The 24584-nt window shown below is 45.6% G+C and overlaps 1 protein-coding gene across 4 annotated transcripts in view; it reads left to right on the plus strand.

The window, feature by feature from the left end:
• LOC144125822 (uncharacterized) overlaps positions 1-24584 on the plus strand; it is a 145361-nt gene that overhangs the window by 112199 nt on the left and 8578 nt on the right. Inside the window, exons 2-6 of one of the 4 annotated variants that reach the window (XM_077659539.1) lie at positions 3674-3768; positions 7240-7391; positions 10001-10374; positions 21595-21735; positions 23450-23524. In XM_077659539.1, coding sequence (XP_077515665.1) covers positions 3674-3768; positions 7240-7391; positions 10001-10374; positions 21595-21735; positions 23450-23524 — 837 coding nt within the window. Of the gene's footprint in view, positions 1-3673; positions 3769-7239; positions 7392-10000; positions 10375-21558; positions 21736-23449; positions 23525-24584 lie in introns of all 4 variants that reach the window. The other 3 variants (XM_077659537.1, XM_077659540.1, XM_077659538.1) reach the window with 3 other exon arrangements.

A 24584-nucleotide genomic window follows, 5' to 3' on the forward strand; every position in this document is an offset into this window, starting at 1 on the left:
ATTTAACGCCAGCGAAGCCTCTGCAGCGGTGTATTAGCTCCGCTCGCGTATCTGCTGATGTTTTGTTGCGGCGAAGCGGGTGTCGCCGCCGCATTCGTCAAGCCCTTTTCCCCGTTCATTCCGATCCGGCATTGCCAGGAGACTTGCCACGTCCTTTTTTTGTGTGTGTGTTCTGTTTGTTTATTTGCTTACCATAACGATCACGCTGGAGAACGACGCGCCGAAGACGAGGTGGCGTTGGTGCGACGACGACGCGAGCTCGTGGCGTCGGGGCGAAAGTTTCCTACCGACGAATGCCTGTCTTGACAGGACGAAATTTCGGATTCTAGCCAGGCAGGGGGTAAGGCAGGTTCTGCAAGGCCGATTTCTCTCGAGGCGACGTTGCAGGCCTCGACAGCACTTGGCCACAGCGTTATCGCGCTGTATTCGCTCGCAAATGCCTGCATTTAACGAGGACAAAGGTGTGAGGGCGAACGAAAGGTTTGACGGGGTTGTAGTCGTCCAGCGCGGAAGTTGACATCGCTAATAGCAATCCTCTTTCGTCTCGCCCATCTCCAGTCATTTTTATTCTTTGCTTCTCCGTTACCGATCGCAGCGCTGCGTGCTTGGGCGGAAAAATTAGCCGAGGCTGCTTTCAGTGAAAGTGGCGCGCCAGTGCCGCCGTCGTCAGCCTATGCAGACGCCTGGCGCCAGCTCGTATCTTTCTCTCCTCTCGCTCTGCGCAAGCTTGGCTCTTTGACTTTGTTCTTTTTATTTATGTATTTTTTGCGGTCCTTTCCTCTCCTCTCGTCCGTCGCGGTGCTCCCACGCTCGTCGCATTCGAGCTCTCTTTTTTTGTTGTTGTTCCTGGGGGGGTCGGTGGAAGGGGGGAAACCCGTTTTACTTCGTCCCTGCCCGTCCGGCCAGCTTTCAGGGAGCGACCTGCTTCTCTCCTCTCTGTCTCTCATTCTTTCCTCTTAGCTTTCGCTTCTCCTGCGGTTTCTTCTTTTTTTCTTTATTTTTACTTAGGCGCATAATTCGCGACTGTACGTTCTCCCCAGGTCGCCGAGGCATGCCGCCTTGAAGCGACTTTTCTTCAGAGGTAGTCGAAGGACTCGAAGAAGGACCCCGGCCGTCTGAGTGGGTTTTCAATCTCGCTCCGATTCTAGCGCCGCAATTTGTCCCGTTCGCTTGAACGGCTGATTCTGGCTCTCAGACGGCCGGAGTAAGCGCGCATATGTAGTGTGCGCCACTGTAGTCTCTACGGTGTGTATGGTACGAGAATGACGCAACGTTGCGTGGCGGTCCCTTGACTGGAGGCCCCTGTGCCGGCGAAAGAACCAACGGGTTCACATTGAGCGCTTCAGGCGCTGCTTGGTGGCAACACGTGAATGCCATGCTGCCGGCTTTTGTTAGTTTCTGCTGTACAGGGCCTCGCTTTCGGAATGTTGTCCCTTGCCTGAACTTCGTTAAGACGCGTACTTGCTGGTGTGATTCAGGTGTCCTCATTTTTGTCTCATGCTTGTCATTTCAGGAACAGACCTCTTCTATTTTTCTCTCACTCTTTGAAATGAAGCGTTCGTACCGAAGTACGTGTTTGTGTCGTAAATGAGATTTCCGAGTCCTGAATTGAGACGCAAGCTCAAGCTACGCCCGCCAAGCTGCCCAGTGTAAAGCCCCCCCCCCCCCCCCCCCCCTCCCGCCTCGGTCCTTTCAACCTGCCGCCGTTATTTTCGATGCAGCTATGGCGGTCAACCGGAAGACAGATCAAGTAAAAAGTTGCTCTTAACTTTAATAAGATCTGTATAGATTATGTTTCGCGATTTCTTCACTAGCGCATTCACACACTCCCACCAAACGATGGGGCTGTTACGTTATTTTTGCTGCGTCATCCCTCCGACTTGTCAGACAAAACTGCGAATATCCTGACCAGTGTGCAAAAAAAGGAACTGTAACGAAACTGCTTTTTACGCCGAGCACGCAGGCTTTCGTTACAATATTTAACAACACCTGACGCCAACGCACCGTTAGTCATGAAGCCCAGTCTATCGCCATCCACACCTCATAATAATATTACTTGGTTTTAGGGGGAAATGCCGCCGCGGTGGCTGAGTGGTTATGGCGCTCGGCTGCCGGCCCGAAAGACGCGGTTTCGATCCCGGCCACGGCGGTCGAATTTCCATGGAGGCGAAATTCTAGAGGCCCGTGTAGTGTGCGATGTCAGTGCACGTTAAAGAACCCCAGGTGGTCGAAATTTCCGGAGCCCTTCACTACGGCGTCCCTCATAGCCTGAGTCGCTTTGGGACGTTAAACCCTCATAAACCAAACTAAACCGGTTTTAGGGGGAAAGGAAGTGGCGCAGTATCTGTCTCATATATCGGCGGACACCTGAACCGCGCCGTAAGGGAAGGGATAAAGGAGGGAGTGAAATAAGAAAGAGGTGCCGTAGTGGAGGGCTCCGGAATAATTTCGACCACCTGGGGACCTTTAACGTGCACTGACATCGCACAGCACACGGGCGCCTTAGCGTTTTTCCTCCATAAAAACGCAGCCGCCGCGGTCGGGTTCGAACCCGGGAACTCCGGATCAGTAGCCGAGCGCCCAAACCACTGAGCCACCACGGCGGGGTCATCCACACCTCACGGTTCGCAAAAGAGCGTGAATGCCCGTGAGATCTTGCTTGCGCTTGGCTTGCGCGTCTCTGCGCACGTTGGCTTCGCGCAAGGCGCACGCAGTCGACGCGCCGCCTGTCCAGCGGTAGTTGCCGTCCCCGTCGAAATAGTGTTGTCAGTCAGTCAATATATTATGTGCCGAAATAAGATGGCTGGCGGCCTGCTTATGAAAATGAAGGGGCATGGGTTGAAAAAAAAGGCCACAAAAATGTGAGGCGATGTGCAGGAGGGCCGTATAAGCTTGGTTTTGCTGCCGGTCCTGGGGCATATGCCCAGCGCAGCAGGTGCTTACGTGGGCATTGCGTAGTCCTGTGTCTTCAGTGGGCGGGCACTGGAAGAACGGGTGTTTAAAGCTGGTTACCGCATTTAAGACGTCCGGTCGCCTCTGTGTATTTCTTCCCGGTAATGTTGGGGGCCATTGCGATGCCTATTTGGCCTTGTGGGCGGGAACTTGTGTTTCCCTTGGCAATTTTTCTGGTGGAGGAGCGTCTAATGGCAAGAACTGCAGTCGTTGAGCTCTTGGCTTTGGATATGCCTGGAGGCACAACTCTTCTTGTTTGATATAACTAAAGTCCCTAAAGCTGATCTGTAGACTTTAGATATTAACTGGCCGGGCGCAGTTAGCGGAATTGCTGCGGGGCGTCGCCTTCGCGGAATTTTATGGTTTATACTCAAGCACTGTTCCCGGTAAAAGTGACACATTCTCAATCTTGGGGCACTAGTCTTTTATTCCAGCGGGACCTGATATTCGGCTTTAGTGCTCTGTTGGCAACAGTCAAGGTCCTGCAACATTTTTCTCAGTAGGATGCATCAGAATTCAGTGGATCATTAAGCAGGTGCATCTCTGCCGGTGGATTTGTTTATCGCAGTGATTCTGTTAATGCGCTGACAATCCCCTGCAGAAGGTCTGATTGAAGGCTACAGAGAGTAATGTCGAGCGATATTTTTTTCCCGTCTGGCAAGAAGATATAGGGTGGTCGTGGGTGTGTGTCAACCGGCGCTCTCCTTTCTCCTCCCCGCAGACGACTTCAAGCCGGCCTCTGTAGACACGTCCAAGTCTGCCAACGTCGAAGTGGGCGAGAAGAACCAAATCACTGTGACTGTGCCGCACATCGAGGTAGGTGCACGCTCGGCGGGCGACCCACTTTGAGCCCCCCTGCCTGCCTTGTGCCGCCGCTGCATTGTGTGATCGCATCGCGCCGTGGCAGAGCGCAACAATGCAAGATGCGGAGAGCCCATTTTACTCGCCGCCGCTTGCCACTCATGCGTCAGGAAGGGCTGTCTGCTCCTCGCGCGCTGAGGAAGAGAGGGGGGGTCTTCTGGAGAGCGCATTGCGTGGTCCAGGGGCTTTCCTTCCTCGCATGCACTGTTTCTGCGCCCTTCGGCACGCTTTTTTTGCATGCGCGTCTCTCCACACCCCCAACCAACCCTGGCCCTAGTTCCTATTTCTTTTTTGGCGCCGCGGTGGAATAGTGGTTGTGGTGCCCGGCTGCTGACCCGAAAGACGCGGGTTCGATTCCGGCCGCGGCGGGCTCAATTCGATGGAGGCAACATTCTAGAGGCCCGCGTACTGTACGATGTCAGTGCACGTTAAAGAATAATAATAATAATTGGTTTTTTTGGGGGAAGGAAATGGCGCAGTATCTGTCTCGTATATCGTTGGACACCTGAACCGCGCCGTAAGGGAAGGGATGAGGGAGGGAGTGAAAGAAGAAACAGAAATAGGTGCCGTAGTGGAGGGCTCCGGCATAATTTCGACCACCTGGGGATCTTTAACGTGCACTGACATCGCACAGAATACGGGCGCCTTAGCGTTTTGCCTTCATAAAAACGCAGCCGCCGCGGTCGGGTTCGAACCCGGGAACTCCGACTTTAAAGAACCGCAAGTTGTCGAAATTATCCGGATCCTTTCACTGTGGCGTCCCTTATAGCCAGCCGCTTTGGGGCGTTAAACCCCATAAAACTGGAACAAATCTGTTTCTCGTTTACCATCTGCTTTCTGTTTCATTGTCTTGTAGTCTGAGCTTCCTTTCCTCTGAAATCTACTTCCCCACTCTCTGGCTGGGATGATGACAGTGGCGGTCGCGGTATGGTTCTAGAAAGCGCAGTCACGGCGTCTAGAGGCCGTCGATGCACGATACCCGCTCGCAGTAATGCGGCCCCGTTTTGTATTCCATAAGTTAATCTAAGTCAAAGAGTTTCAACTGACCGGGACCTGTTTTTAAAAAAGTTGGCACCGTGTGTGACGGCAGCCAACAGTCTCCACCACCAAGGAGAGCATAAGGGATTATTTTTTTCAATTTGTGGTGTTCATCAATGGAATTAATGGGGCAGTTATTTCAAATTAAAATAATTCAAGAAATACTCTAGAAAATTCAAGGAAGAACAGTCACATGCCGCCATAGGGATCCGAACCCACAATCTCCGAATTTTGAGTCTGGTGCTCTACCAACTGAGCTACGGTGACCGTTGTCTGTTCAGTCTTCCACTTTCAGGGATATTTATGTGTAGCGTAACCGAACCTTGACAGTTGTTGTTTATGAACCTTTCAGCTTAACTTGGATCCCTATGAACAGTAATTTGAAGGGGAGTTTTTTCGTAGTTAGTTTGGCGTCCCCTTTCAGTAGCCGTGGAGACTTTTCGTCTCTTAAACAAGCATTGCCGCTCACTTACTGACCGACCAGGCACTTGCTTACTGCGTTTTCTTGTCCCTTGTGCATTAAGAGGTGAGCAGAGTGGCAGGGCTTTGTTCTTTTAAGCCGTCTGTATTAGCACATCCATACCTGTATGATAGCAAAGTGCCAGTTTTGTTACCAAAGAGATTAAACATGTGAAACCATGGAATGAAATCCTGTTATGGCCTTACTCGCAGTCTCGAAATTATCCTGTACCGTATGTTGCCTAGAGTTCATGGGCGAGAATGTTTTAAGTTGTGTCAGGCGCCAGTTAAAAATGAGTTTCAATGCAGAGTTCTGAAACAACTCTTGGCAAGTAACTTTGTAGACTGATATATGACGTAGTAATTAAACTGGCTGCTGTTTTCTATTTGTCACATATGCAAGGGGAAACTGCTCCAAATGTCTCAAAAGAAATTCCAGCTGCTGGTGTGTGTGGGTATGGCATCGTGCCCTTGGCTAAAATGCACAGGCCACTCCGTGCATGGCCTTTTCAACCAGCTTCAAACTTGCCCTGATATTGTGCACATTTCATTATTGTTGATGAATTAGAAATTGTGTTCATATGAAGTCATTCCGTTGCCTAAAATAGTCGGACGCACACTCTAGCCAGGGTGCTAGTGTGCAGCTATATTTTATGAATCATTGCAAGGGTTATGTTCAATTTGACGCACATCCAGACAGTCTTATGGTCTTTCGAGCTTTCTTGCAGCATTGTTGTCCAAAGGAATATTTGTGCAGAGCCATTTATTTTCTCTTGAACTAATGTCCATGGCTCAAACAAAGACTGCGGGTTTTCCAAGCGAGCCCAGGTAGCACTGAACATTAAATTAATGTTGCAAAAATTGTTTAAGTTACAGCAACCTTAGTTGTTACATTGGAACATTTTAATCTTAAAATTAACAAATAACGTAATATGTTGTAAACAAACATTAGTTTAATGTTCAAACTACATTGTTTTAATGTATTACTGTGAATGTTATTATAATGGTGAAATTATAACTATAAAACAGTATTACAAATGTTTCAGGCATTGTGTTCCAGAATTTTTCCACTGTTATCGCAGTAAAGGCATTCTTCAACTACCCATACTTTGTAACAAATCTTTTAGATTGTGCCTGCCATAAACTGCATGCACAGCCCTGTTATTCTGTTAGAAAACTTTATGTTTATTACCCATTCACCAATATAAGCTTGTCCCTATATGCTATTCATTCGGTGGTAAAAGAGTTGCATGTATTGGATGGTGTATTGTAGAGCTCAAATGTCGCCCCTGTTGTTCTTCGCAAAGCATTAAGTTGTGTACCTTCATAATTGATACACCTGCCTGCTCTTGCAAGATATTAGTTTCCCATTCTAGAGAAAGTTCCATTTATGTTGCCTTAATGTTTATTTAGGGTAAGGACAAGGTTTTCCATTTATTTGGAGCATTTCAGAACCGTTAGAAGAAAGCGACATTAAGACCAATATACCAACATTTGACCAAAACAAAAAAGTAACGTTATAAATAACATTTGGTGCTACCTGAGACTGCTACTTAATAGCGCAATACCATAGTCATAATACATCACGTTTTCTTTCATTGTTTTTGCCACAAAAATCAAGAAAAGACGTCAGGTGAATAGATCTGCTTACTTCAGTAAGCCGCCTTTTTGCCGGCAAAGGCGAGGTGGGAGCCAGAATCACCCCCCCCCCCCCCTTCCCACTTCCCCCCTTCTGCACCTGCCCTCTACACAGTCCACCTACTGTGTCCGCTTTTGTGGCGTAGCTAGTCTGTGCAGTGATGTGTGCTTGCGTGCGCCTCCCGCCTGCACCCACTCCCATCTGCTGGTCGAGTGGTGGTCTCCCTCTGTGTGCGCGCTGTGGCTGACGAGCGGTGCGCTTCCGCCGCGGGGGCCCTGCGCCACCTGCAGAACCCTCTGTCCCAGGGCTCCGGCACGGCGCACACGGTGTTCAAGGGCTCGCAGCGGCCCTACCAGCGGGAGTGTGTCCTGGTCGTCGACAATGTCACCGGTGAGGTGACGCTCGAAAGGCTCAGCTGTAACATTCAGCTCAAGAAGACCAGGTGATGATGCTCTGCCTTGCCTTGTCTGACAGCCCTAGCTCTTGTTTTATGTTTTCTAATCTTTTTTTTCTTTTTTGAGGTTCTGGCCTTGGTAATAGGCAGGTGATGTAGCATAAACTGAAAACATATTGTAGATGTAGACACAAACAAGAGGCTAAAAGGACAAACTCCTTTTTCCCTTTGTATTTATCTCTGTTTTAGCTATGGCGTGTCCATAAGGTCAGAGCCAAACTGGCTTAGCTGGAAGCCTTCCGGATAAACCTGGTAGCATGCCCGTGTTAAATTATTCTTGCAGCACCTCTGCTTGTGCTAGAACAAATTAGTCGCGTCCTTTAGCCAATGAAGTTGTCCACTGACAGGCCTGTTTGCACACTTGTAATGACAAAAATTTCCTAGAATGAAGTGCATTTGTACAATTTAAAAGAGAGAAAAAAGTGTGAAGGCATGGCATCTTAGAAAGCCTGGAATAGAAGACATTGACGTGGTTTCTTCATTTTTCATCCTTATTTTGGTATTTTGGAGAACTATTAATTCAATTGAATGTCCTTTTTTTTTTCATCTACATTTTGCAAAAACACTGCTTTCTCCATGTGTTTCAAGTCATCATTTTCTAAACATCCCTCATTTGCTTTGTCTTGTTAACAAGGCTGCAGAAAGCAGGCGCAAATGTCACAGCCAGCGTATAAAGCGCACCGTTGTTCATGCCATTGTAGTGTTGTCACTCATGTAGGTGAAACCATCAGTTATGGCAGACCGCATTTTTTTTTTAACTAAATGGTTTGCATTGTTGGTACGGTGACAAAATTATCATTTCATATTTATATTAGCTGACTGATTTGGTTTAGCACAGAAACACGAGACGACAGTGGGGCATGCAGCATGAGTGCTAACTTGTCTGTCTTTTGTTTCCACGCTAAACCTTTTCAGTAATGTGTCACCAACTGGTCCAACATTTTATAGCCTTCTGTACTTACCCACAGCCATTCACTTATGACTCTATCCATTGCATGACATTATTGTAATTGTGTACCAAACTTTTTATTTGGCCAACGTGTTGTGAACTTACTAAATGCCATAATTTATTGGTCACTGAAATGATAAATCAATCCAAAAAAGACTAAAAGGGCACAATGTTGACAGGCATGCTATCATATTGGTTCAAGTTTAGTTGGCAAACTTCATTGTCTAGAGTGCTGCCGATGGATGAAGAATCTAGTGCACAGGGATGGTGTGCGTCGCTGTGGCGGTTTTAATAGGTAGTCGCAGAAGTAGTGATAATATGGAGAAATAAATGCTGCTTGATAGTGCGTAACCTTAGCAACAAGTGCAGGTGGGGAAATTGAAGAGCATTTAACTCTATGTGTATTTGGCTGTATGGCTTAAGTATCTGGCTATATTCGCAGCACATGCAACTGGCACCAATGTTTGTTGGACGTTAGTGAAGCCTCAGTGTTGTGGCGATGACTGGCTACAGTTTGTTTGGGTACACTATGGACAGAATATTTCATGCTTACTTACCCTTTCTGTGCTTACTCAATTACTCAGTGAAAATGAAAGGGACCGATACTATTTTTACGCTTGAAAGTATCGCAAATAATGTGAAAATGAAAGGGACCGATACTATTTTTACGCTTGAAAGTATCGCAAATAATGTTTAGTATTTTGAGGTTTCAACTACCTGCTTGCGCTTAAGGTACGAGTAGATTCATGTTTTGGGTGCACCACAGCAGTAGTCAGCAGTACAGGGCACTTTTGGTGTATATCATAATTCAGTCATTTATTTCCACTCTATGATAGAGCTGTAGTAGCAGATGCTACCCTGACATAAGCAAATTGCCTGATCAGACAGGATTGTGATGCAATGCAACTTCTTATGTACACGTTTATGATGCAGCTGTTGGAAGGTAAAGGACTAGTGAGAAAATTATCTGCTTGCTGTAGTAGATGTGAATGCTGGCATTGTTTTGGCTATGCCCAGCTGCGTTTTGTTGCAGCACCCTCAACTGAGGGAGCAGTCTTCGCGCCTCCGTGCGAAGGATGACGGTCAGTTGCCGCCGCCTCATCGTTACTGCTCTCATCATTAACAAAGATTGTACTTCTGCTTGTTTTGATGACAGCAGAACATTCATTAGTGCATATGAAAATGTCAGTGCCTGCACAGTGCTGCAGGGATGAAAAGCATGATCTTTGACTCTCACCAGCATGTACAGCAGCTAATCTGCCGGACACTGTGTGCACAATCAGTAGGCTCTTTATGAGGCTCTGGTGGCTGTTGCATAAGTGAACTTCGAAATTTTTTGCAGCATTGTCACTTTCATGTCTTGTTTTGAAATAGTTTCTGCTATTGTAAAATTAATATTTTTCTTTTTTGTGTGAGTGAAGGTGTAATATACAACATGAAGTCTTGCGCTGCAGCTTTATCACCTTTGGTCATTCACCTTCAGCCAGTGTTGAGCTTATGTTGGCAGGAAAGCTATGGTTCCATTGTACTTTTTCTTTTCTCTGTCATCTGCAAATAATGGTTTCCACAAATATGGTTCTCAAGTTTTTCACCGTATTCGCTCATGCGAAACTGCGGTGATTGCTGAGTCAGGCGTTTGTCCATGCAGGGCTGAGGGCAGCAGCAAGATCCAGCCACGGCCCATCACGCCCATTGACAGCGGCAGCAGTGGCGCTGGTTCGCGCAAGCACTCTCCCCCCCAGAAGCTTTCCCCTCCGCAGGCAAATGGCAAGCACAGTTGGTCTTCAAGTTCCCCAAATGGGCCCTTGCAGTCACAGTCACAGCAGCAGCAACGCAGTAGCCAACAGCAGCCTAGGATATCTCCAAGCCAGCCGCAGACACAGCGGAGCAGCCCCCCTGGCAGCCAGAGCAGCCCTTCCATGCCAACCCTGTTGACACCTCGAGAAGGAGGTGGCTCGTCAAGCCGGGCTCCTTCGGCGAGCAGGGAGAGTATGCCACTGCTCACCACCGAGACCTTACATGGTACGGGCGTTTCTTTGGCTCCCAAGCCAAGTTTCCTATTGTCTAAGTCAGTTCGCTCTAAGTCAGCTGCTGCTGTTTGTGGCGCACTTGGTTGGAAATTTTACCGTTGCCTGCATATGCTTATCATAATTTTACAGGCTAAACAGGCACATGGCTGAATATAAAACAGGCTTGGATCGATCACAAACAACAACAACAACAGTTTAAAATTTTTCATGGAGAAGCTAGGCTTCAAAATGGTAACGAAAGCCAGGGGGTGTGTGACTGTTCTTAAATAGATTGTGTCTGCCCTGGTGCTAGTTGCATTTTTAGATTTGTTTGTGAGTACTGGTCTCAAGTTAGCTACATGGCTTCATAGCATCTACATGCTGCATGGATCCTTTTTTTTCTTTCTAGAAAATGGCTAATGTATTCTGGTAGCATCAATACAGACTGTCTTGGTTGCTTAATCATGGTTTGTGAAGCAACACATACCCGAAGGCATGTGATTTTCATTTGTTCTAGGTCAACCAGGATGCCTGTTTGCAATTGAATTCTGTTAAAATGAACTGTCTGATTATCAAAGGGTTTAATATTGAAGCCACATAGAAACTTTCTTTACATTTCTTTTTTTCGAGCGAGCACAATTTGCTTCACAGACTTTAGTGATTGCCAGAGATATTCTTGATTTTTTTTGCTTGTAATTGAACCTTGTTTAGCAGCTTTCAGCCTTACTTTGGTGATGACCGCATGATGCTAGTGTATAGAAAGGCCTTTTTACCGACTTCTGCGCAGGACCTTTCTGACCTTAAGATGTACTATGTGAAGAAGTTTGACCTAGCGTATTATTAAGTACTCTGCTTGCTGGAGGCTCTGCTCCCTCCTGGCTGAATGAATCCTCTTAATAAATTTGTGGACACCAGACACACTTCGGCTTGTGTCTGGGATGCTCCTTCAACGAACTGGTGACTCCGTACTTCGAGATGCCCCGCCTCTGTTCCCGGCCTGCACCTACCTCAGCCTACACCTACCGCTGCGCGCGGCTCGAGAACCCGGCTGCCTTCGACGCCTGCCACAGATCCTGTAAGCGATGGCAACAGCTTTCTTCCCTGCCTCGTCGCTTCTGTCCTCCCCGCTGCCGCCCCCGCATGAACCTGACGTCTCTGTGCTCCAGCTGCCTGAATTCTGGCCCTCGGACTCAGACTCTTGTTCCTGATCATCGAGTCCAAGTTTCGCCTAAGCGGCATCGCGTCTGAGAAGGACATGTACGATCATGTCATCGGTGCTCTCCCTCTTGTCACTACTACGGTTGTCCAAGGCATTCTGCTCTCCCTGCCCTACGACCATTTACGACCAGCGCTCATTTTACACACTTCTCAATTGGAGTACTGTCACCTGCAGGACCTGCTTGAGACGGAAGAATTCGGAGCCCACAAGCCCACCAAGTTCCTGCGTCGTATGATGCACTTGGCCTCTAACCATTCTCCGTCTATGGACACATCGCTGCTGCGGGAACTGTTCCTGCAACGCCTTCCTGAGCATATGTGCATGATCCTTAATGTGCTGACGGCAGACATTGCCTCACTGGTCCAAATGGCTGACCAACTCATGGACGTCTTGCCTGCGGTTCACTATTCCTCCGCTCCTGTCACATCTGTTCGATCAGCCACCGGCGACCGCTTAGACCGGCTACTCACCTCCATTGCTGCGCTGAGCCACGAGATCGACAAGCTGCCTTCCGACAGTACTGTCCTGCAAGCACATCGCGCTGGCGCCTCATCCCAGTCTCGGCACTATGAGGCATTCCGCAGGGAAGGCCGTTCCCCCTTGTCTCGTCGCCGCTGCTCGTCCCACGCGCACTATGCTTCCCGAACTCGCCACTTCTCGCAACCCTGCACCTTTTCAAGCAACCACCGTGCTTGGGATGTGCCGCTGTCCACGGCCCCGGACAACCTCTTTATGGCCAGCACATCAGCATGCCAGGAGTCTTTAAAGGCTCCGACTTCCCTGCATTTCCGATCCCGCTGTAAGCCGCAGGTAGCGACACCACCAACTGTGACCACAACTCCGGCATCTGTTCCATCACTCTTGCCTCCTGTCTCCTTACCATCCCATGCCTTCTCACCGGCTGCGACGCCTTCGTATTCTGTCACTGCCACTATTGAGGAGCCGCACAACCTGCCTACTATTGATTCAAGCCCCTTTGCCGAAGCCCACGTGCCTATACCATCTTCCTCACCACCCAGTGAACATTTTCACACTGCCCTTGAGCCAAACTCTCATCCAGACTCAGTGGTGGCGACGGCCCTGTCTTCTCGTCCGTCTTGCACCGTTAGTTCCCTACCACCGGCACCGAATGTCCCGGCCTGCAAAGACTGTGCAGCTTCAGCAGCGTCCTCTGTGCTTGCCACAGTGACCACGCTGCCCGCCATCACCTTTACTGGCCCCCGCCTGGTCTGTCCAACAGTATCGGAAGCATGCACTGCAGTGCCTTCATCTGGGCCAGACCTTCCTGATCGCTGTCTTCCGGACACCCATCACATTCTGCGGCCGGCCCACTACAGGCTGCTTTCGCCGCACTATTGTCGTGCCAACACGTCACCTGTCTACAGCACCCTTTCAGATGCCTTTTGTCGCCGCTGTGGCTCTTCTGCCCCTTGCCGCTCACACTTGGACACCCGGCGTCAAGTGCGTTCGCCTTCACCTTCACCGCGTGTTCCTCGGCCAGCCCGATTAAGCCTTGGCCAAGCAGTCGAAGCCTGAGGCCTTTACCGGCAGCTCCACCCGGCCTCGTTTTCGCTTTGCCAACAGACTTTCCCTGACGTCCTCAATCCACCCTGCATACCACCTAGCTGTCTCACTTCAGATTGCTCGTCTCCCTCACGACTTCCTCGCTAGAGGGGGGGATGCAGCATGCAGCGTTGTGCCCGGCTCCAGAAGCTAATCACAAGACAAAATTTTATGAGCTCTACAGTTTTGATGCCCTTTGCTTGTTTGATACAGTCAAACATTTAAAAAGGATTTTTATTTACTGTTGTAATAAGTCAGCGGAGTAGTACAGGGTGGCGCACGCTGTAGCCCAATATTACCAATGATGTTTTTTTTTTTTTTTAAATTGTACCCTACTTTAGTAAAATGGCACTGATCATAGAGGACACCCGAATTCCATATATTACTTTGAATGCTGTTGAAGCAGTAGGAAGATGGAATGTGGTGTAAGAAAAAAAAAAAAGTTTAGTTTTGCTATTGGTTGAAATGCCGCATAAAACAAAAAAATGCAGCATGTTTTTGCTGCTTAGATTTACCGCTTTTTTATGAGCATTTTGTGAAATTTTAAAATAAAAGACAAGCAAACTATACTTTCTTCCTAATTTGTACTCAAATATTAACACTTTTGAGATAATAAATTTTTACTGTCTATGATTTTATGAAAATAATCTGCTAGTCTTAACATTTTACTAAGCTGTGAAGCGCTGGAAATCCGTGGACGAAGGCTAATTCAGAAAAAAATTGTTTAAAGCGTTCTTAAGAGGTTCTGTATTTATTAGTGAAAATAGTGAGTTTGTGTGTGCAAAAAATTAGTTGTTAGTTATGAGGCAAAGTTTTAGCTAATAAAATATGTTAGCTTTTATTTTGTAGGTCATTTCAATAGCAAAAGTACTGCTCTCCACCTTCTGTGACAATTATACTTGGCAAAAAGAAAATACTACCCTGTTAATTACAAAACTAAGATTAATTCTTTTCTACGTCTCTGATAGGTTTCGTTGAAAGTGAAAAAAAGTCATAAGGCCACCATGACCATGCTTAGCGGGACACACCTACCTAAAGTAACAAAACAAGCTCTATGTTGAATATTTTATGCAGAGAGGTGATTGTAACCAGAGAAACTGCAGAAAGTGCAAATGTATCTAAGCTATGCTTTTATGGGCAAACAAACAATTAACTGCTATTTGAACCATTCCTGATTTGACATTTTCAGTTGAATTTCCTCCTGCTTTATTGCACAATGTCAGGCCCTGCTTTTGCTGCAGCATCCATTATGGAGTCATTTATTATGACCTGCTTTGGTTTCATTTCTGGTTAGCGTGGTGTATACTGCTGCATGACTGGGCATACAGGTAGTCATAGGTGGCTAACTTCTGGGTCCACACACCTCTGTTGTGCCAGTTGCGTGCCAGTGTCCCAATGGCTAGCCAGGCATTGGGCAATCTCTGATATCGGCTTTTTTGCATATTATTTGCCAAGCTTGCAAGATTAGTCGTCAAAAAGCCATAAGGGGAGAAAACATTTTTGTTGGTAATGATTTAGGCCTGTTTTCATACCCACTGTGGTGACTTAGCAGCACTGGCGTTCAGCTCCATAGCACAACGTTAAAGGATCAAATCCTGGCCATGCTGGGCACATTTTGATAGGGAAAAATGCAAAATTACCTATGTGCTGTGCAATGTTTGCATGTTGAAGAACTTCAAGTGGTGGAAATTATGGGGGACATGGTTTTAGGAGGTGAAATTTTATATTGTTTGGCCTAGGTGATGAAATACCTTTAGTTGCACCCGTCAAGGAATCAGAGGGCGATGAAGACTTGAGTCTTGACCGTTGTCGTCTTCCTCCCGTTCCTCCCTACAACAATGAAATTTGGCACGTCTATTGGGAAGTGTACTAAATGATTATATACAAACTTTCAACGATATACCTTCAGTAGATTTGACGTATAAATTTCTGTGTGCTTATTGCTATACCAAACTTGTCGCAAGCCTGGCGTGACAACAAAACATGGTAGGAACCTAGAGTCACTGATAAATTTTTGCCAAATGAATGGTTCATGCCGTGACATTTTCTAAATATTTTAATCAACCTGATTTTTTTCTGCACAGAACATTATATCCATGCTTGCATGATGCACTCATTACTGCCACGTCAAAATAGTTGCAGAGTAAAAAATTAGAGCAATTGAAAAATACAGGAAAGTCACTGCATAAACAATTGATCAAGAAATACAATGCAACAAACCTCATCAAAATCGATCAGGCCATTGTCTTGCCACACTTTCTGCAAGCAGAGCAGTTGTGTCGAAAAACACTTTTGAGAAAAGCCGCCACAGTGTCTCAGTGGTTAGCGCGCTCGGCTACTGAGCCGGAGTACCCGGGTTTAATTCCAAGCGCATCGAAATTCCGGGGCCCGGGTGGTCTAAATTATTCTGGGAGGCTTCCACAACGGCACCTCTTTCTTCCTTTCTTCTTTCACTGCCTCCTTTATCCATTGCCTTAGACATAGTTGGGGTTTCCACTGTGATATGTGAGACTGTTACTGCTTCATTTGCTTTCCTCAAAAACCAATTTTCAGTTTTCCAATTTTCAAACCTGGCACTGAAGTTGCACGAACAGTTCATGGCAATGGGTTTGTAAAGGCCGCCACATTTCTAATGATTGTGTGCTTATTTTTATTGTAGACACGTGGTTCTAATGGGAAGAGAACTTTGGTGAAACAAGCTTTCCAGTGATACTAAACTTGTCGCAAGCAGCAGTGCAGAAGCGAAGGTATCACACTCGGAAGTCGGCCATTTTCACATAAATTTCAGCCAGGTTTCTTTGGTACCCACAGTCACAAACTTTTTTTAGGGTCACTTTAAGGCGGTTTCTGGCGTAAATTTTTTTGGAGTGTGATTGAAAAGGCCTTTTAGATTCAGAATCTGCTGTTTTCTAAACTTAAAGTTGTTAGAAGATTTTTGCAATTTGAAACCTACATTCCCCCTTAATCCAGAGCCCTCCACTACAGTGTCTCTTGTACCCGATGTGCATAGCTTTGTGATATTAAACCCCACATACCATACCACTAGGCCTGTTTGCAAAGTCATGCAATAAACAGTGGCACTTAAATTTGCTGTAATGCAATCCGCTTTCACATACCATCTGTTATCTCTCTGACAAAATGCAAACTTTCCACGCTCAAAATGCTATTGTGTGCATCGTGCAATATCAAAAAGGCAGCAGTGTTTGAATAAGCGGCTGTAATTAAATAGATTGGCAACCGTGGTCACTCTCATCCTGTATTGCCAAGATGTCACACATAAGGCTCAGGTAGATTTGCAACTGGGATGCTCTTGGTAAGTTACTTGAGCTGTGGCTGACTGTTAGTGTGAGATGAGCTGGAAGGCAGTGTAAATCTCACTTATAATCAATTTCGTGTAAGTGTATTTCATAAAACTTTGTTGGCATTCTCATCACTAAACGTAAGTGCATGGTGTCAACCTAGTATTTACAGTTGAACCGGATTATATCGAACTCGGTTAGATCGAATTATCCGTTATACAAAATAATTTCTGAGCACGTAAAGCTACAATGTGAATGTGTAGGAAAATTTACAGCTATATCATACAAAAATTAGCTGCCACATCCAATAGGTCAAACTTTGGCCATCACCAGGCAGCTCAAGAAGCTGGCTTTCCCTCAAAATCTCCGAAGGTTAGCGTTTCCACATAGACCTACGGGTGCTATTGCTGCTAGGTAGCACGCACAGACCAATGATAACACAAATTTTCCATGACTTAGGTGGCAGGCATGTATCCAGCCAACTAGAATATGCGTTTTCAAAGCGTTGCATGCAGTTTGTACGTTTGGTGCGTCATGCCGTTGTCCGCAATATCACATGGTTTTCGTTGTCTATATGTGCATGCAATGCCAGCTGCGAAACATCCGCTTTTCCAAGAAACTGGAAATTATGAAGTTCAGCGAGGAGAGAAGAAATCCGAAGTTGCTCGCCACCAACGTGGATTGATCGACGAAGCTTCGACCAAGCCGCCACGGTGGCTCAGTGGTTATGGTACTCAGCTCCTGACCTCAAAGACTCAGATTTGATCCTCGCCACTGTGGTCGCATTTGGATGGAAGCACCTGTGTGCTGTGCAATGCCTGTGCACGTTGAAGAACCTCAGGTGGTTGAAATTATCCAGAGCCCCCCACTACGACATCCATCATAGTCTAAGTTGCTTTGGGAACTCCCTAAACCAAAGTGAAACATCGGCCACTCGTGGTTTGAAAAAGCAAGTCTCTGCGACGCTTGCAGCACGCGCTTTTGGTTCTGGTGACCTACAGGTCCAATCGGAGAACGTGGATGACCTGTGAACTTTTTGTCAAGTGGCTGAAGGGTTGGAACGATGACCTGATAGGCCAAGATCTCTATGTCTGTGCGCACCACTGCAGTGCTAGTTTTGACAGCAGTGCACTTCACTTCCTGCCGCCGAACGCAACATCGGTGCTTCAACCCTTCGACTAGGGGATAATCCCTGCAGTGAAGATTGGTCTTCAGGAAATGTCTGATTGAACAGCTCCTGCAGAGCCAGAGGACTGGAAGAGACCCAAAAATCGACCTCTTAGGTGGCCTGTCTATGCTAAGTGGGTTGTATATCAAAAACTGAAACTGTACAGATGTGCTTCTGACATTCTGGCGTCTGCTTTCCCAAACAAGCCAGAGCAAATTTTTTGTCGTGTGAGCTCGGTGAAGCTGTCGTGGGTCTTGATGATTTGTGGAACCAGTTGTCCGAATTTGCTGGTGCTATTTGTGATGGGGCAGGTCTAGGCGACTTTGTCTCCGTGGACAATGACGTTGAGATCACGGGAGAGCTTGGAAATATTGCCAACATCGCAGATAACCAGTACACCACTGATGCGAATTGTGACGAGGACTGGAGAGAACCTGTGCCCACAAGCTTCGACGTGCTCCGTGCACTCAGCATGGTTCGTTGGTATTGCACATCGATAGAAGGCTGCAGTCTCAGCTGTTCGACTCCAGCGATAGCATTGAAAAATGTGTCTCTTTGAGGCGATAAAGATGAGAAAACATTAAAAAGTTGACTATTTCGCTCAGTAATGCGCAGTAAGTGGCTGTCAAAGAGAAATTTTTTGCATCTCAGTATGTTTGTATGTTGCTAAATTTACTGCTACTTTTATATTGAATTACACCTTATATCGAACTCATCGGCATTTTTTTTGTTAGAATTCAATGTATACGGATTCGACTGTAATGAACCTTGCCTGTTCCTAATGTTTGGTAACTTCTGGTCACAGTTGTAAGCAATTTCTGGTGCTTTGTAACTCATATTTTTGTGGCATCAGAAGCACCCGGCATAAGACGAGAAATTGGAGCACAAATTACTTTCGGGGTACGACTTATATTTGTATCCAGTGTCTCCCATTGCATCATATTTTCTTTTGATGCTTATACATATGGGGTGTGTATCTGTCTAAAAATTTTTTTCAATAATGCGATCCTTTTGCTGAATTCAATGCAGATATTTCGGTCTGCTGCATGTGGTAACAAATTTGGTATCGGTACTTCCCTAGTCAACATTATAAAGTGCTGTTCTTGGTGAGCCCAGGCAAAGAAGCGAGTGCACCCAATTCAGCCAGCCCAGTGGATTAGTGTTGCCATCTATCAGTGAAGAATTGAATCCACAATGGGCAGTGAGCTCACTCCCTTTTTCCAGTCAGTGGCTACACTGGTTCACTCAGCTGCTTGAACCAGCTGGGATTTCATTTCATTTTATTACCTTAAAGATGCTATGAGAGGTATTACATAAGTAAAAGGAACAAACATTATGATGACTAAGTGTTAGCACAACAAAAAGGTGATTTGTAACATTTTCGGGGGAAGCGGACGGGCCATGATGGCAGCTATGCCGTTAGATAGGTCGTTCCAATCTGCAGCAGCGCAGGGGAAAAATGAAGTGGCAAAGGTGACAGTGTGGGCGCGGGGTCAGGAAACTTGAAATCTATGACGCATGCAGTTAGATTGAGTCTTCTGAAGACTGGACTCCAAAAACTGCTGTATGTCATTTCCGCCAAAAAAATATGCAAAGCTGAGCTCAGGATCCAATAATGTGCATGCAGAATTTAAATACAACAAAATCAGCAATACAGGAGAAAGAATTCTTGCAGGTGTTCAAAGCTTGAGGTGAATACCCTGGTTGCTTGGTCACGACTGCAGCAAGAAAAGACATTCACAAGGAAGGACACATTACACACTGACATAAGGACACATTGCAGGGAGACCGAATTACGGGGGTGCACATTGCAGAACGGGCACACTTAATGGAGAGCAAGTTGCAGGAAGAGCGAATTGCAGGGTGAACACATTGGATGGAGAACACAAATCCATGAAGAATACATTCCGTAGAGAACACGTTGTGGAAGCACTCATTGGAAGGAGAGTGCGTTGCATGGAGAGCACATTGCAAGGAAGACACACTACACATCCTTGAGAATTTCGCTTTTTATGCTGCACTATGCAAATTTGATCCAACTTGCCCAAAAAGCTTGTGTTACATTGTTTACTTATGTGTAGAGTATATTTGCACCTGCACATACTTGCTGAATGCAGTTTCTTAATTGTGCCTGGTTCTCACAAGATGGAAGATGTAGGTGATTTGTTTTTTATTAACTACAATGTGCCATACCTTGCAATGGTTCAGCACCTTAAAATGTTGCAAATCAACTCTGCCCTGGGGGATTCCCCTAAACTTTGGTCTAAAAGATAGAATTATTTTTTTGCTTTATGCCTAATTTTGTATTACTATTGCAGCTTTGGCCTGGGTAAGTCTTTGTGCATTTAACATTTTTAGTTTTTTAAAGCGAAAGCTTTACTGGCCTAGCAGCAGTGAGCAGACTCAGCTCCGAGAAACTGGCCTTGCAAGTGTGATGTCGCAACCACGTGATGCTTCGAAAGCAAAGGAAAGGCGCATAACTGGTCCCCTGGGACAGTGGACACCTGAGTCGCACTTTAAGCTACGTGGCTGGTGGTAGTGACAGATGTTGCCCTGCATGCATTGGCATTGACAATGTTGTGGCAGAAACGGCGCTGAAGCTATAGGCCGTTGGCGTTCATTGCATTGGCTGATGATTTTGAGGAAAGGAAGGGCACATAACAGGCTCCCTGGGTTAATGGACGCCTCAATCGCCTCAATGTGGCAATGGTGAGAGAGAGAGACATGTGGGCTGCATGCGTTAGCGCTGACAACTTTGTGGTAGACCCGTGGCACTGCAGCAATAGGCCGCAGCGTTCACTGGGTGAACAACAACCTCTCCCATTCAACCATTACTTTAACTTCCACCTGCCAGGGTGGGTGTGCTGCGTATCCAGTATGCGGAACGGAACGCACTCAACGTTACAGGTGCCAAGTCGTGCCTAGTTGCCCGATATGCCACGGCTTTCGCTCTCTAACCATATTCAACAGTAGTTAAACCGCAGCTGATTTTTTTGTAACCAACAGACTCCTACACAAATTGTTGCTGCGCTGCATCATCTGTGATACAGCAACAGTGTGTGGACCAACAAATATATAACACCAAAAGCATACTGCATTGTGAACTGTTGGCCCCATAGAGTTTTCACAATCATTATTATTTAAGAGTTCTCATATGTGTACACGTATCTAGTGGTGTCGCTCCAGCAATTTGTTTGTGCATAGCTCAAAGATAGGCTAGATGTTATTCATAATTTCATAATTTATTCGGCTCTTAAGTGCAAAAAAGCAAAACGTTGAGCGAATTTTGTATTGTTTAATGTCTAGTATTTTATGATTCTGTTCACCTTGCTGTGGGAAGTCATTTTCATTTATCATGTCTAGTCTTCATGTTGTTGGTTCCTTTGTAATTTTTAGGTATCCTTTTGATATCTGTGGTTGACTATGTATGTTTCATGCACTCTCTATTGAAAATGTTCCCCGTTCTGTATTCCAGGGGCATGGGGCAGTAACAGTGCATTAAAGAGGGATTAAAATCACAAATCGATAGTTTTATTCATAACATAGTATTGGTAGTTACAAAAAGCAATGTAGAGAAGGAGGCCCCAGAGTCCGTGACTGTATCAGGACCTCCTACCTGCTTGTAGTGTAGCTGTATCTTAGTTGCCTGAAAAATATAACCTTCAGTGATCCGTAACTAATTGCAGCCGTTTTATGAATACTTTCTAGCCATAATATGTACAGCTATGGTTGCAAAGGTATAGGCAGTGTTAAAATCAAGGGTTTTTTGATTATTGAAGCCTTAGACAGAAGTCCGTGGTTTGTATGTTGGGCATTTGGAAAAGAGAATCTGCTAGAGAGAACCACCAGCAAAAGTAATCGCCATTCAGTCAGCTTGAGTAGCATAAGCAAGCAAGCCATTTAAGTGAACTTATTCATCTAACTCGAGGCCCTGTTGTGCCCGTGCAGAGTCGGAAGAAGTTCCTGATGTGGGCGTGCTTTCAGACTCAAGTGATTCGAGCAACTCCACCAGCAAGAGCTCTGCCAGCTCAGACTCTAGCGACTCTGAACACGAGGATGCTCCACCACCGCCGCCACAGAAAAACTCTTCTTCTCAGCCTTCCCACTCTTCCAGGGGTCATCATGGTGAGTCTGTGGTTTTTCTGTGTCTAATTTTGGATGCGTATGCGTACCTAGTTACGTGATCCTTCAAAATGTGACAGAAATTATGGACTAAAGCAGTTTGTTAATGCCTGCTTTGAAATGTCCTGGAGTTCTTTCACTGCAGCTGTTCTCACCTGTCTGTAGTCATTTTAGGGCTTCCTTCAATCATGGATGAAAGTTTATCATAGCATGCTCATGCTGTTTGGTAATGAATTAATCTACTATTTTTTAGTCGTGAAGAAATTGTTGAATGAAAGCTGCTGATTTGCTGTGTGTTCCGGGTTACGTTACCCAAAGATTAGAACTGTACCGATACATAGGCAGAGGCAACTTCAACCACGTTGTTGAACATTGTATGCAGTTACTCGAGAGTATTTTTGTATTTTGTTCACTTGAATGATTAAATATATTGAAGAAGTTTACTTTTTAGCTGTAGTGTTTCTGCCGAAAATTGCTGTGCCAAATTGTACAGCGTGCCCTTCACTACAGCATCCCTCATGTGCGGAGTCGCTTTGGGACGTTAAACCCCCGTAAACCATAACGCAGTTTCTCGTTCGGTAGGGTTTCTCGATCTTGCAAGGCAATTTTCACCCTCGCAAGCACTCTGATATGAATTTAGCCAAGGAAAGCAAGTAATCGGTGCTTCAAGAGTCAATTTACCAATAAATTTGCCACTTACAGCTGCTGCTGCTCATTGCTTACTCAGCCTTTCAAGGTGGTTTATCTTCAAGCTGAAGGATATCCATAGTGGGGCTAGAGCTGTCTCATTTGACGCAACTGATTTATTTTATACCACTAATGGCTGTTTATACTGAAAAAATTCTTGAGTGATTTTGTAACCTTCTATGGTAGTAATTACAGTATTGAAGGGCAACAGGAAAGATTCTCTACAAACTATTTGTGCATCACACAGTGACTGAGATCTGCTTTTTGACATGGAGGTACCCAATAGATTACTTATCAAAGAAGAAAGCTAAGCTTGAGCAAGCGAATTCCTGCATATTTAAATGTATGTGATGTTGTGGATATATGTGATGGAATGTGTGATAGTTTGTTGGTACTTCAAGCAAGTGGATATATGTGGAAGTCTGCAGTTTAAAGTGAAGAATTGTGTTTTTAATCTGCTTGTAGCATTTGGTGAGCCCCGCCGCGGTGGCTCAGTGGTTAGGGCGCTCGACTACTGATCCGGAGTTCCCGGGTTCGAACCCGACCGCGGCGGCTGCGTTTTTATGGAGGAAAAACGCTAATGTGCCCGTGTGCTGCGTGATGTCATTGCACATTAAAGATCCCCATGTGGTCCAAATTATTCCGGAGCCCTCCACTACAGCACCTCTTCTTCCTTTCTTCTTTCACTCCCTCCTTTATCCTTCCTATGCGTTCAGGTGTCCAATGATATATGAGACAGATACTGCGCCATTTCCTTTCCCCCAAAACCAGTTATTAATTATTATTCATTTGGTGAAGTGTTTACAGGGTTATGTACACTGAGTTTTTGATAGGTGAGGGAAAAAAACATCGCAACATGAGCCTAAAATTCAGTTTTAAGTCTACAGCTGAAGGATTATAAATGTATTGGTATGATATCTAATATACGCTTTGAATAGCCGACTATGACATAGGCTCTAGTAGTTTCTGCATTATGTCCCCTTAAAGTCCTGCCGTAGTTTTTACATTTCTATTCCTTTTTTTTTTTCAGCAACGGTAAATGGAACAAACGGCCAGCACTCCAGTAATGCTTCCTTCTCAAGTATGCCCAGGTATAGCCAATTGAGTAAGTATTTATTTTTTTATTTTCTGTAGAACAGTTTCGCCATGTTTATGTAAAATTATGCTCTTTCATTCCTCCTTTCTTCTTCTAAGATTCGCTTTACTAATTTCATATTTTTGAGCAGCTGTCGAAATGCACCTAGTGTCACAAGGCATGCAAAAAACCTGTTTGCATTTCAGACTGATCGACCTGTTAGTCATAAAGGTGCAAACACACTGAATAAGGTTGCTGGCCAGTGTCTCATACTGCATTTATATTGAACTAAGAGTGTTAAATTGTACGACCTCTTATTTGTTGAAAAAGACCTTCATGATGAGTTGAATGAAAATGAAGCATTTCAGTTCATTGTCCAGAGTCTTTGGCGAGATAGTCAAGAACACTTTGGGCCGCTGTGGTGGCTCAGTGGTTATGACTCTCAGCTGCCAACCCGAAAGACGCGGGTTCGGTCCCGGCCATAGCGGTCGAATTTCGTTGGAGTCGAATTTCTAGTCACTTTAGGACGTTAGACTCCTACAAACAAACAAGCCCTTTTGCCATAAACATCCATAATCATCACTAATACTTGTTCTTAGCAAAAACCCATTCTATAGCTCTTTCTGTTCGCCTGGCAGCAATTTGTGCATTTATTACAGAGAAAATTACATTTAAAAATTATGCCGCCCCTCAATTCAAATGTGTGATGTCCACACCAAAAAAAAAAGAAATCCATGGTCATCATTTTGAAGCGTACATCGGTGCGGCCTACCCTCTGCGATCAGCACCCAAGAAACTATGTCGATACACTACAGTTTGCTTGCTAAATCAGCTGGTGATGGCAACACGCATATGTTATTTTTAACCTACCTTATAAAAGCTCTGTTTTCGGTTAAAATAGCGTCATTGTAATTAAACTGCAGTAATGTATCAATGCAGGCGAACATCAAGAAAGCTGCAGTAGTCTCCCTTTGAGATGAACGTGATGGGACCATGAGATTTTGTTTGTGTTATCAGAAGTGTGACCAAAAAGGCTAAATGAGCATGCAAAGTGACCCGCCACGGTGGCTCAGTCATTAAGGTGCTGGTC

Source organism: Amblyomma americanum, chromosome 3, assembly GCF_052857255.1.
Source record: "Amblyomma americanum isolate KBUSLIRL-KWMA chromosome 3, ASM5285725v1, whole genome shotgun sequence".
Classification (NCBI taxonomy): domain Eukaryota; kingdom Metazoa; phylum Arthropoda; class Arachnida; order Ixodida; family Ixodidae; genus Amblyomma; species Amblyomma americanum.